The sequence below is a fragment of the Crocodylus siamensis genome, chromosome 3, assembly GCF_052110815.1.
Source record: "Crocodylus siamensis isolate JL-2025a chromosome 3, ASM5211081v1, whole genome shotgun sequence".
NCBI classification, from domain to species: domain Eukaryota; kingdom Metazoa; phylum Chordata; order Crocodylia; family Crocodylidae; genus Crocodylus; species Crocodylus siamensis.
The window spans coordinates 254,050,441-254,065,644 of record NC_143397.1 but is presented as its reverse complement, the minus strand read 5'-3'; the positions used below and the strand labels follow the sequence as shown (position 1 = coordinate 254,065,644).

General features: G+C 46.1%; 1 protein-coding gene across 2 annotated transcripts in view; it reads left to right on the top strand.

Moving 5' to 3' along the window:
• Window positions 1-15,204, top strand: part of SLC45A4 (solute carrier family 45 member 4) — an 88,414-nt gene that overhangs the window by 66,503 nt on the left and 6,707 nt on the right. Inside the window, exons 3-7 of one of the 2 annotated variants that reach the window (XM_090040725.1) lie at window positions 4,906-5,094; window positions 9,036-9,215; window positions 11,776-12,851; window positions 12,939-13,038; window positions 14,245-14,456. In XM_090040725.1, the coding sequence (XP_089896851.1) occupies window positions 4,906-5,094; window positions 9,036-9,215; window positions 11,776-12,851; window positions 12,939-13,038; window positions 14,245-14,456 (1,757 nt within the window). The remainder of the gene's footprint in view (window positions 1-4,905; window positions 5,095-9,035; window positions 9,216-11,775; window positions 12,852-12,938; window positions 13,039-14,244; window positions 14,457-15,204) is intronic. The other variant, XM_090040726.1, reaches the window with a different exon arrangement.

Sequence of the window (15,204 nt, the reverse complement as noted above, 5' to 3'; positions counted from 1 at the left end):
TGTTCACATTTACAGAGCATATTCAGTTGGGGTTTGCTATTACCTGACCAACAGAATAATGGAAAATTGCATTTATAACAAAGGAACAGCATCATAGGGGCAATGGGAAACTTCTGCTGTGACCCTTCAACTTCCCCAGTTCAGTTCAGGTCTCTTCCTAATCAATATTGCTCACTGCCTGATAGCCACTTTAGCCCTTGCAAGATGAGATCAGTCATAACCATCCAGTTTCCAGCTAAATGTAGCACATGACACGAGGCTCAGCTGAAAAGACCACTACCTGAATGGTCACAAATGGAAATAACCTATTACTACATGGTACTCCCTTGGGTTAAGAACAGACAATGGGTTTAAGCCAGGGCTGATTAGTCTGAGATTTGACTCCCATTGAAACGGCCGCAGAAGAGTCATTTACACACAAGGTTTAACTGGCAATTGACTCAAATTAGCTGCAATTTTATTCTGAGGCAGTGCATTTAATTTGGATGCATCCAAGGTAATGAATATGGGACAATATGGGCTTGTCCATCTGTGAGGATGTGTCTTGCAACAAGCCCAGAACTCAAACCTGAATCAAGCCGGTTGTCTCTTAGCCTCGAAGGCTAGTCGCAAACCTCTGGTGATGCTGCGTTCAGGAGCCGAGTCTGATCTGTGCCATCCGACCATGCTGCTGTTGCTGCCTGTCTCTTGCCACTAGCGGGTGGCGAGAAGTCTTTTCCCACCACGCAAGTCGGGGGTTTCTCAGGGCCAAGAGTTTCCCCTCATCCCATCACTTTTGCCTGTCCCTTAAGCTTGTTTGAAATTTTACTGCCCTCCCACCAGTTGGAAAACAGATGGGACATTCAAATAAAAGTAAGGGGTATGCAAGAATGTGGCACTGTCACTCCTCTCCTTCTCTCACTACTCCTGCTTGTGGAAACTTGCTTGCTTGCTCCATCATACCTGCGGACGCGGTTCTTTGAGACCAGGGGGTGGGGGGGAGGCTATGGCCCATGCTTGCCTTCAGGAGTTATTTGGGTCTCTTTGAAAGTCTATTCACCTTTTAACCCTTTTCTTCTTCTTTCTCCACCCCCCCCCCCCCCGATGTCATACAAATATATGCATACCGCAATATATTCGTGCATCCAAGTGACTAACATCAAACCAGACGCCTGCCAGGAATCGTTTCTCAGAGTGATTACATCAAAATGCCTAGCAATGACATGCACTTTTGATTCTGGAAATGCAGCTGCTTGCCTGCCGTGGCCCAGACCAGAAGCCGGAGGGTGCCAGAGCACACCTCCCTGCTGGGTTGGAGCAGATGTCTTGGGCCAAGGCTAGCCTGCCCACCCACCCTACGAGGGCAGGGGGGATGCAGGGGCGGTGCAAAGCAGCCTGAGATGCCGGGGGACTGAGTTAGCCTGTCCCAGATGCCCTCCAGATTCAAGTTAAATCAGTTGAGTCTGATGCTACATCAATCCAGGTGTATTTTTAAACCGGTTTTGGCCGTCTTGAAAGCAGTTTATGTGCACTGAACTTCTATTGTATTACAGAGTTGAACTGGTTTCCAGTTACTTATAGTGGTTTGTGTAACTTTTGTCCCTAGCCACAGTGTCACTTCTCAGGCCTGTCATGTTGGAGCACTCTTGGGGTGCTAGTCGGCATCCAGATGGGTCGCCTGTGAATTTCTTTCTACCAAGAATTTTTTGGGAAGATTTGGCAAACTTCTGATTTGGCTGCACAACATATAACTGAAGAGTGCATTTCTTGACATAACGAATGTTGTTAGAGAATTGGTTAAATAATTCAAAGGGGGTGGTGGGGGCAGCTCCTTTCTTTCTGCCACTATACTACTGACAAGGTTCAGATCATGGTTAGTGTGTAAAAGTTATCTCCTTCCCAGTTCAAGTTTTAGAGGTATTGCCCACTCTGCTGAAAACCGTGAAGGATTCTTCTTGTAGAGTCTTTCTCTTGCTAGTGGCCTCAAGGCTTGTGTAAGTCTCTAATTTTGCCTTTCAGCCCCACTTAGCTATAGGGTAGGCCAATCAGATCTTGCTTCTCCATTTGTTCCAGTCACTGCCAAAGTGTCTCCAACCACCTTTTTTTGGCTAAGGAGAAATATTCAGGCTGCTAAAAGAGCTAGCAGATTTTCAATACTTGCCTGAAGTTGGGCAAAACCATGTTTGCTCTATAGGTATACGTGTCCTGATGCCTTCTCCCACCACGCTGCAGTACCAAGCTTGCCGGCCTCTTTGAAAAATCTGAGTTGCTCTCAGTTCCTGCAGGACATGGATTTGGGAGGCCAGACATAAACCTGACCACAGCGTAGGCCTCTGCCAGACTTCTGACTGTTGCACACATTAACTATATCATGCAAATATGAGATGACCTTGCAGGGATTAAACAAAAAAAAGATAATGGTGTCATAAAATTCATCTTTAAAACTAAAAGGGTTTTGTGCAACAGTTCGTTAACTTGCTTCATGAATAAAGTTCCTCGTATTTGGAGTTCAGACAAATGCAAATTAAGTTTTTATATCTGGGCGATTTTGTTTTAAATCGGAGTAGTGTACAAGCCGATAGCATACCTTCCTTTTCCTCTGTTCACCTAGCCAGTAAATAAGGCGCATTTTGCAGTGTGCCCAGGCATGGTATGAAAGGAGTACAGATGCCGTGATGCAGGGTTTTGTTCAAGCTCATCAGCGACCACAGATGGGCATCTCAGTTGCATATTGCCCAATGTTGCAGCTAAAAGAGCAAGCACCTTCTCCTGGCATTGAAGACCGGTGGTGTTAGCTATGTTCCAGGTCTTAGTGGCCTGTGCAGCAGGCCAGTTATGTTCATTGAGCTTGTGGCTTCTGTATGTCTCCGATTTAGTATTTGCTATTAAAACAAACAAACAAAAAAACCCAACCTCATTGCCTTCTGAGAGGCTCATGCCATGCCACGCTCAACCTCATCCTGAGGAGCTGTGGTCTCGGAGTAGAGCCAGTTTCTAATTCCTTCCGAAGTGTTGGAGGTGGACCCCAAGTGCACCATAAGATCTTGATACGTGCTCTTCTGTTACAGCTCAACATAGATCCTGTCTTGGGGCACGGGCTTTACTGGTCAGAAAGGCTGGTGTGGCAATCTGAACTGCTCTATACACATTAGGTCTTGCAACCACTGCTGCGCCCAAGTCTCATGACACTTCTCTGTATGCGGTCTGTTCCAGAGACCATTCCTAACTATCTGGCCTAGCCTGAAAAGAGCATATGTATGTGCTGATTTGAGCCTTAACAAGCAAGTGGCTGTTTTCTCTGGTAGAGACTAGATTCCCCCGGGTAGTTGTGACACGAGTTGGATCTGTAAAGTCCCACAGTTGTTTCCCAGGGTTACTTTTTCCCTTCCCTTGAAAAGGAAGCCTTAGTATCTGGCTTCCCAGGGGTAGGCCCGGTCTCCGCAAAGTTCACAAGTCCGATGTTCCTAATGCTTGTCCAGCCCTTCGGGTGAGGACTTTGTGGCCTGCTCGAGGCTGATTCCATCACGCAAGGCATGGCAGCGTTTGGCCTCGGACATAATCCAAGGAATTGGCTATCTTATGGTAACTTGTGTGCAAGACTTCAAATTCTCCATGTGCAGCATCTTTACCAGCGTTTTACAGTAAGTTTTGGGAGAACCCAATTCACTGGCACATGCATTAAGTCACTGTAAGAACATAAGTCACCATGCAGGTCCCAGATGTGATGGTAGTTTTAAATGCCAGTGAGACTAAATTTTCTTGACCACCTGCATGAGTTATTCTGAACAATTAATGCCACCTGATACCTGAATACAGAATGAAGCAGTAAAGGTTGCTCGCTGCTTTTGATGCTGTGGGTATGACTAATAGCCCCCTTTTCCTCTACTGAGTGAGAGAGCTGGTCCTTTTTTTTAGCCCCCGTGCTAGCTAGACAACAAGCAGCAGACCATTTTGTATGTCTGCCTTTGAAAAGATGTACGAAATAGTGCTGGTGCATTGAAAAGGAAAAAAAAATGTTTCAGATGTGGAGTGAGACACTCTGCCATCTACAGGCTGATGGCTGGTAGTATTCCCGATAACTGGGTGCTGGAAGCTTTTCCTTTTGCTGCCCTTTTCATCCTTCCATGCACTTTTTCTTTCCCTAGACATGATTTATCACTAGCAATAGCTATCTTCTCACCCCAAGTAATTTTATAGGATAAATCTATTTCCCTTCTGCTGTTCCTACCCACTGCTTTTAGAAACTGGCCCTTTGGGTAACAGAGGTGAGCAATCTGTGTCTGCTGTCACAGTTCAAAGAATAATTGGTTTGGGTATTGGCCATTGTTCACTTTACTTGCTCTACAATTTTGTTCCAGACAAGGAGCAGGGTGCTGGTGTCCTCTACCACTGTAGTTGTAAATATACCCTGCCATACCTTGCAAGCTTAGTTTCTAGAAACTGGTGGCACAGGGTTGTATGCTGGCAAAAAAATTCATCACACAATGGTAAAACTCTGTCCCCAGTTATCAAGGTGTTAAAGCTTTGAGATGCTGGCTTTTCAGACTTGCAAAGCCATTGTAACATCCACTTTACGCAACAGGCCATGAGGCAGAGATCAGTGCAGACTGGTGACTCTGAATGTCTGTCTGATCCCCTCACTTTCCTAACCTTTATTCCAGTAGTTATGCAGGTGATGAACTCCTTGCTATTCATTAAGTTCTCTCTTCCCTATGAAACATGTGTAAATGTTTTATTGCCTGTTAGAGAATGGCACAAAATTATGGTGACCTAATCTAGGTGTGCCCTCAAGTGAGGGGTTGCAACAGATTAATGTGCTGCTGTTCTTTTATTATACTCCTTTCATAAAAATGTAAATCCTGCATTTATATCTTAATGTACCCTGTACAGCATATAACTGATGGCCCTTTTTTCTTTGGTTTTTAGGTCTTCCTGAGCAGTACTACAGCCTCACTTGGTTCCTTAGCCCTATCCTGGGCTTGATCTTCACTCCACTCATAGGTTCGGCCAGTGACCGCTGCACCCTGAGCTGGGGCCGCCGAAGGCCTTTTATTCTCGCTCTCTCCATCGGTGTCCTCTTTGGAGTTGCACTTTTCCTTAATGGCTCTGTTATAGGTAAGTAACTGGGAAATCCCCTCCCTATTTTTCTTGCTATAGCCTTTGATATAAAGTGTCTTATCTCAGATATGCATGATATACAGTTGATTAACTTACAAGCTGCTTAGTGTAATATTAACATGTTGTATTGGGTAACTAAGATGTGAACTATCCCAAACTTCAACAGGGAAGGAAAAATTAAAGTCACAGTACTGTGCTAAATATTAGCCCTGTAAGAATAACTATAACCATTGATACTGAGTCATTAATACAACAGTTGCCAGCATAATATTTGTAGGCTCCAAGATGAATTCGGCCAGTTCTTGACATGGGAAAAGTGTAGCAACCTGTTCACAGGGAAACATTTCCTGTTGTGATCCATTTTCCCTTTAATGCATATCTGGCGACACATCCTGTTTCCAGCATTATTTCAAAAATTATCTTTTCACTTTTTCTTGTTCTTTTCTTAGACCTGGTATTGAAAAAGTCCAGAGCACAGTTAATATTAGTTTATCAACATCTCTATGTGGGAAAATAAATTTTCCTGAGCCCCCATCAAATCTGTTAAAAATAAGTTGTTTCCCTAGAACATAGTTGACAAGGGAACTTAATCTAAGAATCTCTGTGAATTTAGTGCTGCAGCAAGTACGTTTTAAGGAAACATTTACACCACCTTTGGGCTGATGCAATGGAAAGGAGTCTTGTACCTATGACTCTTTGTTCTCATGTTTGTGAGATGAGGATTTGTTTTAACAATTCATGGAATGAACCAGGCATTTAACCTTGGGTCAGTATTTTGCCTTCCCAAAGCCCCAGATGCTCCATGGGATTGTTTTTACTACCCTACAGATTGCAAAGGATAAGCTGTTCTTAACAAACAAACAACTTGTTGGAGACATTGGGTGCATCCTGCTGCAATGCTGTACTAGGTTCCTTATAAATAAAAACTAATGCTTGGGGATAATTAATATGCAACCTAGCTGATGCTTAGGCCTCTGCCACATGTTTAGTGGTGTGATGTGGTCCATGTGGCATGGCAGAAGGCATGATTGTTGGGATCAGGGATCAGATCTCAGAAGTGCCGTTACGACGTGGCAGTGCAAGGGATCCTGAGATCAAAAACTTGGCCCCTAGCACCAGGAAGTTGAAAGAGGAATTCCCACAGGTCCAGCTTGGCTGAGAATCAGCTGATTGTCAGCTCTGAGACCACGCCAAACTGGCACCAGCGAGGTCTGGGGCTGAAGCTGACAATCAGCTGATTGATTTGTCAGTCTCGGACCCAGCCCCAGCCTCAACAAGGCAGGTTTGAGTCCCCCAGCATGGTGAGCTGATAGTCAGTCGGCTGATTGCTGCCCCATCCTGGGTCCAGTTAGAGACTAGGGCTGTCCAGGCCAGACTGGCAATGCTGATGATCAAAACCTTGTGCCCAGCAGCTCTGCCCTGGCCACCAGGCATGAGAGATCAGAGCCTCTGGGAAGCAAAGTAAGCCAAAGGGCTTCCCCCACTGGGGACTTTAACCCCGTGGAAGCCCATGATTGTCCATGTCCTAGCAGCCACCCCAGAGCTGCCAGGTGTGGTGTTCAAAGTCCCCAGTGGGGAAGCTGCCTGGGCATGCTCCTTAAAGCTTCCTGGGTGCCAGGAGCCAGAGACTGGGGAGCCTCTCCCTGCTGTCTAGGTCCAGGTGCCCAAGGAGTTTTAAAAAGCAGGGCTGCAGCCCAGCTCCACTCCAGGGCTGTAGATGTGGTCTTCAAAGCTCCCTGTGCCCTGGGGCCCAATGGTATAGGGAGCTGGGAGCTCCCAGTTGCCATTTCCACAGGCACCCTGGAAACTTAAAGCAAAAGGACAGCTGTTTTGCCTTTCAGAGGTCTGGGATGCAGCAAGCCTGAGACCAGAGAAATGCCCCTTGATGTCAGGCTCACGGTATACCCCCCTCTCCCCATCTGCTGCCAGAGAGAGCCTGTTCTGACTTAAGGGACCACCCATGTTAATTTAAGCCAGCTTTTATTGACCTTGGCAAGCCGCAGAGATAGAGGAAAGCTAACGTTTTATATGGCAGTATTTTGTCATCTTCTAGTGAATGTGCACTAAAGGAATGGGGTCTTTTCTCAAACTCGGAGTGCTTTTTCGGCACTCTTGGAGCCACTGCAATAGTTTTGCAACTAGGCTGTCTCAGTAGCCTAATGTCAACTGTGCTCCAAAAGACCCTATTTTTTTTTTTTCCCCAAAACATAGAAGGAGAAGCTGTCCATGGAGAAGCCAGGGAAGTGCTAACCATAGACTTTCTTCTTGCCAGCAGTGCAGTGTGGGTAGGTGGTCCGTCTGTGAATGCTCTCTCCCTTCTCCCAGTATGGCTTCAAGTGTGCTCCTCAATTGAAAGCTGTTTCACCACTTGCCCTGACATAGCCCCATGTTGGAAATCTTTAGACATTAGCCTTTACAATCTGGCAAATAGCGTTACAGTTTCTCTGTACCCCTTTGCCTGGTCCCACTGCAGAAAGAAGAGGTACGGCTTGCCAAGGTCCCAAGAGGGGGCAATACAAAATGACAGCGCTCACGTGTGCCTTGCAACCCTTGAAGGTGGACTCGGCACATCTGTGCTCCCTGCCTGCCTTCACCCCCTCCCCCCCACTGCTTTCACCCTGCAGCTGCGGGGAATGGTGCCACCTCGCCTGTCGGAGCTCGGCTGTCTGAGTGGCTGGAGCTGTGCGAGGGGCAGGGAGCACAGGAGAGCCGCCCAGGCTGTAAAGCTGGAAGATTGCATCAGTGCATTGCCAGCACCTCCCTAGCGTAGGGAGCACGCACAGGTCCTCTCAGCTCTGGGCATTGCCTAAATTGTTATTGCCCTGTCTATTATCTGCATAGTTCAGCTATTCAAAGCAAGAATAGCACTGATGTTAGCAGTGCATCTCACCTGCCAGGTTCAAACCAGTGGCATTTGTTTAATGTACAGGACACTCTTGCTTGGCTTTCAGATTTCTCCTTGCATCCAGGAATCAATACTCTTGAGCACTGGAAAACCTCTCCTGCATTATCTAGTCCAGCTCCCCACAGGATTGTTTTCCACTGCAGCGTTTTAAGGGCTGCGTCACAATCCGGCACCTCTAATTCCTGCATCTCACTGATGGTTTTCAGTCATCAAGGTTTTTATGAACACTGTTGTTTGAATGTTCCCCAGTGAGAAGTTAATGTTTTATAAAGGAATTGTTCTTCAGTGTCTCCTCTTCGGGAGGACCTCTTGCAACGACAGCAGAAGCTGATTGGTCCTACTGTAATGATCTGTACATATATCAACATAAAAATTATTGGAAGACGCTTTTATTATACAGCAATGACAGTGCCAAATTCGTTTGCTGCTTTGTGTCTGGAACTTCACAATTTTTAAAAAAAATGAATGTTTAACGAAAATGAATATCAATATGAGCAACTGATGGTTTTGGGGTTTTTTCCCATTTTATGGTGTCCTCTTGTGCCCAACTATTAGTATATGTCCCATGGGACACCATGTGAAGTTCAGGGTGCAGTCTGCAAAACTGAATGCAAGAAATGCAGTTGCTATAGCTGCACTTAACCAGGGTTTTTGATGCATGTAGTTTTTATTTTGAGGATCCAAATTTTTCTTATCCTAGCTGCCTTTCACAAAAAAGTACCTTCCACGTTTTGGAGGATGTTTGAAACATGGCAGGGGTAGACACATAACCACTACTTTGAGAAGTGTGCAGGGGAGGCTTCAAACAGATGGACATTTTAAGAAATAAATGTCAATCTTATCAACATAAAGAACTGTATCTTCTGTCCCACACCTTTTCAGAAGCTGTGCCAAAGAATTGAAATTGCCATTTTATTCCGTAAAGGAATGTTTCCAGTAAGTGCATTGACTTGCCTTTCTCTTAAGGAGTTAACCTGCTTCTTAGTAGTTATCCATCTTTGGATGAAATGCCTACAGGTGCCTTTGTTCACAGGTCTAGCCATTGGAGACGTCCCAGACAAGCAGCCAATTGGCATAGTTCTCACAGTGCTGGGGGTGGTGGTGTTGGATTTTTGTGCTGATGCAACAGAAGGGCCGATTCGAGCCTATTTACTTGATGTGGTGGATAGCGAGGAACAGGACATGGCGCTCAACATCCATGCCTTCTCAGCTGGTACGTAACTCATTTGTGTGTGTCATGCAAGCCTTACATCTTCTGACGTTGACTCGTTACTTGGTTCTCTCTCATAGTTGCAGATGTTCTCTGAACTCGGTATGGTGCAATTGTCATAAGCACATAAATGTCTCATTGGGTCAGACCATAGGTCCAGATATCTCAGTGTCCTGTCTCTCTGTGGCAGAGTGGCTCTAATCTGAAGGCTGAGGGTGTGCTATATGGGAGAGAGGTCTGTGAATATCAGGCCACGGCAAAGCAAAAGTAAATTGCAGGCAGCGCAAAGATTGTTTACGGAGATCTAATTCTGAATGGATCCATATCATCGTGACCCATGCGAATGCACACTGAGGCAGTCTCCAGTCTGAAGGTTTTAGAGTGCAAGTTAGAAAGACCGACAAGCCAATGAGCCAAGGCCGGGTTGTGCCGTAAGGCTGTGTTAAGCCTGGAGATGGTAGTTGACATCAGTGGAGTTAGTCCGGGTTGCCCCCAGTGCGACTGAAAGGAGAACTGGTTTTAATGCACCTCTGAGGAGATGTTGAATAAACTGCATCAGAACTGAAGTCCCATAGTTGAAAGCCGAGCAAGTCTTTAGAGATCTGTTCATTTGGGACAAAATACCGATGCAGTTGGCCAGAGCATTGGTTCTGAACCTGGTCACTGGTCCAGGTCACATGTGCAGCCCTCCAGACATCACACGGCCTGCACCTTTCACCACAACCATTCCATGGTCTACTTGCCAATCATGTACTGTTAATAGCCAGTGTGTCTGCAGGCACAGGTTCTCCACCCCTCGCAGGCCAAGCTCTCCCTAGCCCAGCCCTCATTTGCCACTCGGAACTGTTCTCAGCTTCTCCATCTTTGTTTAGCCAGCACCCAGACGCAATAGATTGTATATCCATGAAGCAGCAGCAGCATAAGCTCTTATTGGTTGATCCTCCCCGCTTCTTTTGGCTGACCGAGCTACCGCACTCCATTTTCCCATGGCGAGGGAAGAGCACGGGTTCAACTCTGCCGGTCTGTCCCTCTTCACAGGGTGTGGAGTCCTGGCTCCCATAGCACAAGCAGACACAGTGGTGCAGGAAGCTGGATGGCCTCCTGCCCCTTCCCCATAGGCAGTGAGTGGGGCTGAGACACTCTCACACTCTCCTGTGGCCATGCCCCCAAGAACCATGGTGAGCAGACCCATGGGGCCGAGCGTGGCTTCACAGCCGGAGGCATGATACCAAGAGACCTGGACACTGATGTCTTCATCAGTGACTTGGACGAGGGCATAGAGAGCGCCCTGTCAAAGTTTGCAGATGATACCAAATGATGGGGCAAAACTAACCCACCAGAGGGTAGGGAATGGATCCAGGCAGATCTGGGCAAGTTGGAAAAACGAAATAGGATGCAGTTCAACAAAGACAAGTGCAAAGTGCTGCCCCTGGGCAACAAGACCCACCAACACACTTCCAGGCTGGGGGATGACCACAGGAGCAGAAAGGGATCTTGGAGTCATTGTTGACTCCAAGATGAACATGAGCTGTCATTGCGACAAAGCAGTCAGCAAGACTAACCGCAGTTTATCATGCGTTAGCAGGTGCATGACAACAAGTCCAGGGAGGTGATGCTTCCCCTCTGTGGCACTGGTCAGACCACAGTTGGAGTATTGTGTCCAGTTCTGGGTGCTGCACTTCAAGAGGGATGTGGCTAACCTTGAGAGGGTTCAGAGGAGGCCACTCATATGATTGGGGGCCTGCAGGCAGAGCCCTACAAGGAGAGACTGAGGGACCTGGGTCTCTTCAGCCTCTGTAAGAGAAGGCTGAGAGGGGATCTTGTGGCTGCCTATAAATTCATCAGGGGAAGGCAGCAGGGAATTTAGGATATGCTCTATTTACTAGGGCATCCCCTGGAGTAACTAGGAACAATGGCCGCAGTGACGGAGAGCAAATTTAGGTTGCACATTAGAAAGAACTTCACAGTCGGGGTTGCCAGAACCTGGAATGGGTTTCCAAGGGAGGTGGGGCTCTCCCCTACCCTGGGGGTCTTTGAAAGGAGACTGGATGAGCACCTGGCTGGGGTCGTCTGACCCCAGCGCTCTTTCCTGCCCAGGGCAGGGGGTCAGACTCAGTGACCCACTGAGGTCCCTTCTGACCCGCACATCTATGAATCTACAAACCCAGCAGGTGGCATGGGCTCATCCAAATTTGTCATCTAAAAAGGGATTTTAAATCAATTTTGAAAAGATTTGCCTAGTAGAAGGGGCATTAGTTTTCATTTCTTTAACCTCTTGCCCAAACCTGGCTAAGAACAGCCTCCAGCCTGGCATTGGATTTCCAGACTTTAGATTCAAACACGGACCACTTGCTAAATGGTCAGCCTGAAATCAAAGGGTCATATAGCCTTCAAAATAAGTGGAACCTTGTCTACTTAAATTCCTCATATTTCTACATCTCCATCACAGGCTTCACGTGGTGCTTGAAGGGAGGCTGTGGTTTGATGTCAGACTAAGTCAATCCCTGTTTCCATTTGATAACATTTTACACCTTTTTCTTTCTCCCCGCCCTCTCTTCCTCAGGTCTTGGAGGAGCAATCGGCTATATGCTGGGAGGGCTTGACTGGACACAGACCTTTTTGGGCAATCTCTTCAAATCTCAAGAACAAGTACTTTTCTTCTTTGCAGCCATTATTTTCTCTGTCTCCGTAGCTCTTCATCTTTTTAGCATTGAAGAAGAGCAGTATAACCCTCAACAGGATAGAACTGATGAAGAAGGAGACACGCTGTCTAGTGTCAAGTACAGTGGCAGTCTCCCACCCCTCAGTCATTTGAATGCAATTAGTGAGGAAGATCCATATGGAGCTTCTCTGTTCCCTGACAATGGTCATTCAGAGGCAGACCTCGACCTTGATTTCCTCGAGGTGAATATCGTAAGGAGCAAGAGCGACTCTATCCTGCACATGCCTGATGCTACTATAGAAATCGAACCAGAGCTGCTTTTTCTACAAGACATTGAGCCTTCCATTTTTCAGGATGCCTCCTACCCAAACACACCCCACACCACCAGCCAGGAACTTATGAAGTCCAAATTCAACCGTTTGTCTGCTTTCCTCAGGGAAAATGAAAAAGAGGAGGAGATGTTGCTTGATAATCACTTGAATGTAGGCAAAGTCCCAAATGCAAATGGCTCCCTACCAAAAGAGCTCCTGAATGGACATGCTAGAATTGGCATGAAGCCATCGAGTACTTCCAACTCCATGCGCAGACGGAGACACATGTTCTACCGTCAGCCTTCTTACACCTTCTCGTACTATGGCAAAATAGGTTCTCGCCGCTATCGTTTCCGACGGGCCAATGCCATTGTCTTGATAAAGTCCTCCCGCAGCATGAATGATATCTATGACATGCAAAAGAGGCAACGGCAGAGATACCGGCACAGGAATCAGAGTGGTGCAACTAATTCTAGTGGAGACACAGAGAGCGAGGAAGGGGAAACTGAAACCACTGTCAGACTTCTGTGGTTGTCCATGCTAAAGATGCCAAAAGAGCTACTGAGACTTTGCCTCTGTCACCTCTTAACCTGGTTTTCAATCATTGCTGAAGCTGTGTTTTATACAGATTTCATGGGACAGGTCATTTTTAAAGGTGATCCCAAGGTGAGCAATTAGTGTGTGTTGCCTAAGGCAGACTGGTTTCTGCTTTGCATCTGTTTTGTGATTCCCTAATAAATCTCTCTCTTGCAGGGCCCTTCTAATTCTACTGAGCTTCATGCCTATAATGCTGGAGTTCAGATGGGCTGCTGGGGATTGGTCATTTATGCTGCTACTGCTGCTGTTTGTTCAGGTAAGTCTGTCAACAGGCAAATCCAGCCAGTTCCAGAGACGGTAGCTTAAATACTAGTGTAGACTAGTGTTCGCCTTCCAGTTAAAAATTTCCTCCAATCTCAAGATTTACATGCATTTCAAATGTTTATAACAGACATCTTAAGTGAGGCTGAATCGGTGTGGAGACATTCCTTAAGAGTAGAAGTGACAGTGTAAAAAGATCCTGTGTAGAGTGAAATACAGAATTGCACTGAGGACACTTTCTGATGGCTAAGGGCCATTAAACTGAGACTGCCTGCTAAAAATTAAAGCTCATAACGAGGGTATCTTTTTAAATGGCAGCATTTTGCAATGCAAAATGATGAATGTGCACTTAGGAGATGGGAAGCTTCAAGGACTAGGTTTCTCTAATAGCAGAGAAACCACTTGTAAGCCTTAGAGCTACCATTCAGACTCGGAGTATGTGCAGTAATACAGCATTTTGTACATGCTGCAATTTTTTGTACATGCTGCAATTCTGCTTTTGTGTCACATCTGTGGGCGTATTTACAGACGTGAATGGCAGGTGGATAAAAATCCTGGAGACCTGCCTCTTTATCGAGGCATGTCAAATATATAAATCCAGCCAGGCCTCCCATCCTAAAATGCAAAAGGACACGTGTTGTCCACAATGAAACCGTATCTAACTGGTTTAATTTAGCAGAGGATTTCTTATGAGAACAGAGTCGGATCTGTGCTCAAGGAATACATGCTGAACCGCTGTGCTTCAGTCAACTGTGCGTTACTGCACATGGTTTCTGCAGTACAGTTTCTTCCCTTCCTTTTAATGGTCTGTGAAGAGGGGTTTTGGATCAGGAATTCTCTTCCTGTCTGAGATCTTGTGGGGGGGGAAAAATACCTTTCACAAGTCCCTTTATATTGGCCAAGTGTTTTACAATGCAGTGTCTAGCTGAAGACAGGGAAATTTCAACCTCTTTGAAAGATGGGGAGGCACGCACACGTCTGTGACATCTACACAATCCTGTAGTGATCTCAGTGATTTAAACAACTGTAAATTTAATGTTGAATGAAATGGGGCTAGAGTTGCAAGGGTTTTGCTGCTACAAGAGCATGCAGATGTTGCATGCACTACATTTTCATGACTGGACTGAGACTGTGATTGAGGAAAGACTGTCAGTGTTGTACAGTTTCCCTGTATAGGCTAATAACTTGTTCTTCTCTGCAGCCTTATTGCAAAAATATCTGGACAACTACGACCTTAGTATAAGGGTGATCTACATTCTGGGCACACTGGGCTTTTCTATTGGTACTGCAGTAATGGCGATGTTCCCCAACGTGTACGTCTCTATGATCATGATCAGCACCATGGGCATCGTGTCTATGAGTATATCGTACTGCCCCTACGCGCTTTTAGGACAATACCATGATATCAGAGAGGTAGGTGAAATTTATTTCTTCACAACAGAGCGTTCTCACTGCTCTGCAGATTTTGCTTCTGTCGCTTAGCTTTAAATCCATTCATTTGGGGTATCAGTGTTACAGGACTTGTACAGAGCAGTGTAGCCTTTGACCGCCAAGACTGGTACTTAATCTGGACAGAACTGGAGAAAACGTTGTTGAGTTCAGGACTAGTTTGTATTCCACATGTATTTAGCTTCTTTAAATGCACCACTTCACTTAGGCAGAGTGAATCCCTCTTATGAAATAGTGGTCACAGGATACAGTGGCAGTGGATAAAACCTTGTACGATACGCACATTCATTACTTCAGTGTTGGCAAACCCTTTTGTTCAGTGCACCTGCCTGCCGAGGTTTCCCATTTTGTGAAATGTGTTAGGTGCTCTAGTAAGGGTTTGGAGCTACAACCGCAGGTACAGGGTATTGGAAAGCTTAAAAAGGTTCTGCTGGAAGTCAGCCAGGACAGTGCTACTCTCGTCTTAGTATTGTCGTGCATGGGTTTGAGAGCCTGAAGGGAACAACTGGTTTTCATACATCTGTTTGTGTAGAAGTTTTGTTTAAAATCCTGCTAATATTCCTGTGGCCATTCATTTTTGCTTTTCCAAAAAAGGAAAAAAGCTACATTGGTGAGACCTGAAGTAAGTGCCATATTGAAGCTGGCCATACCCCAGTAAACTAGAGTGACTAAATGTCTGTCCGGTGAGAAGCGAGTAGGAACGGTGGCTGCC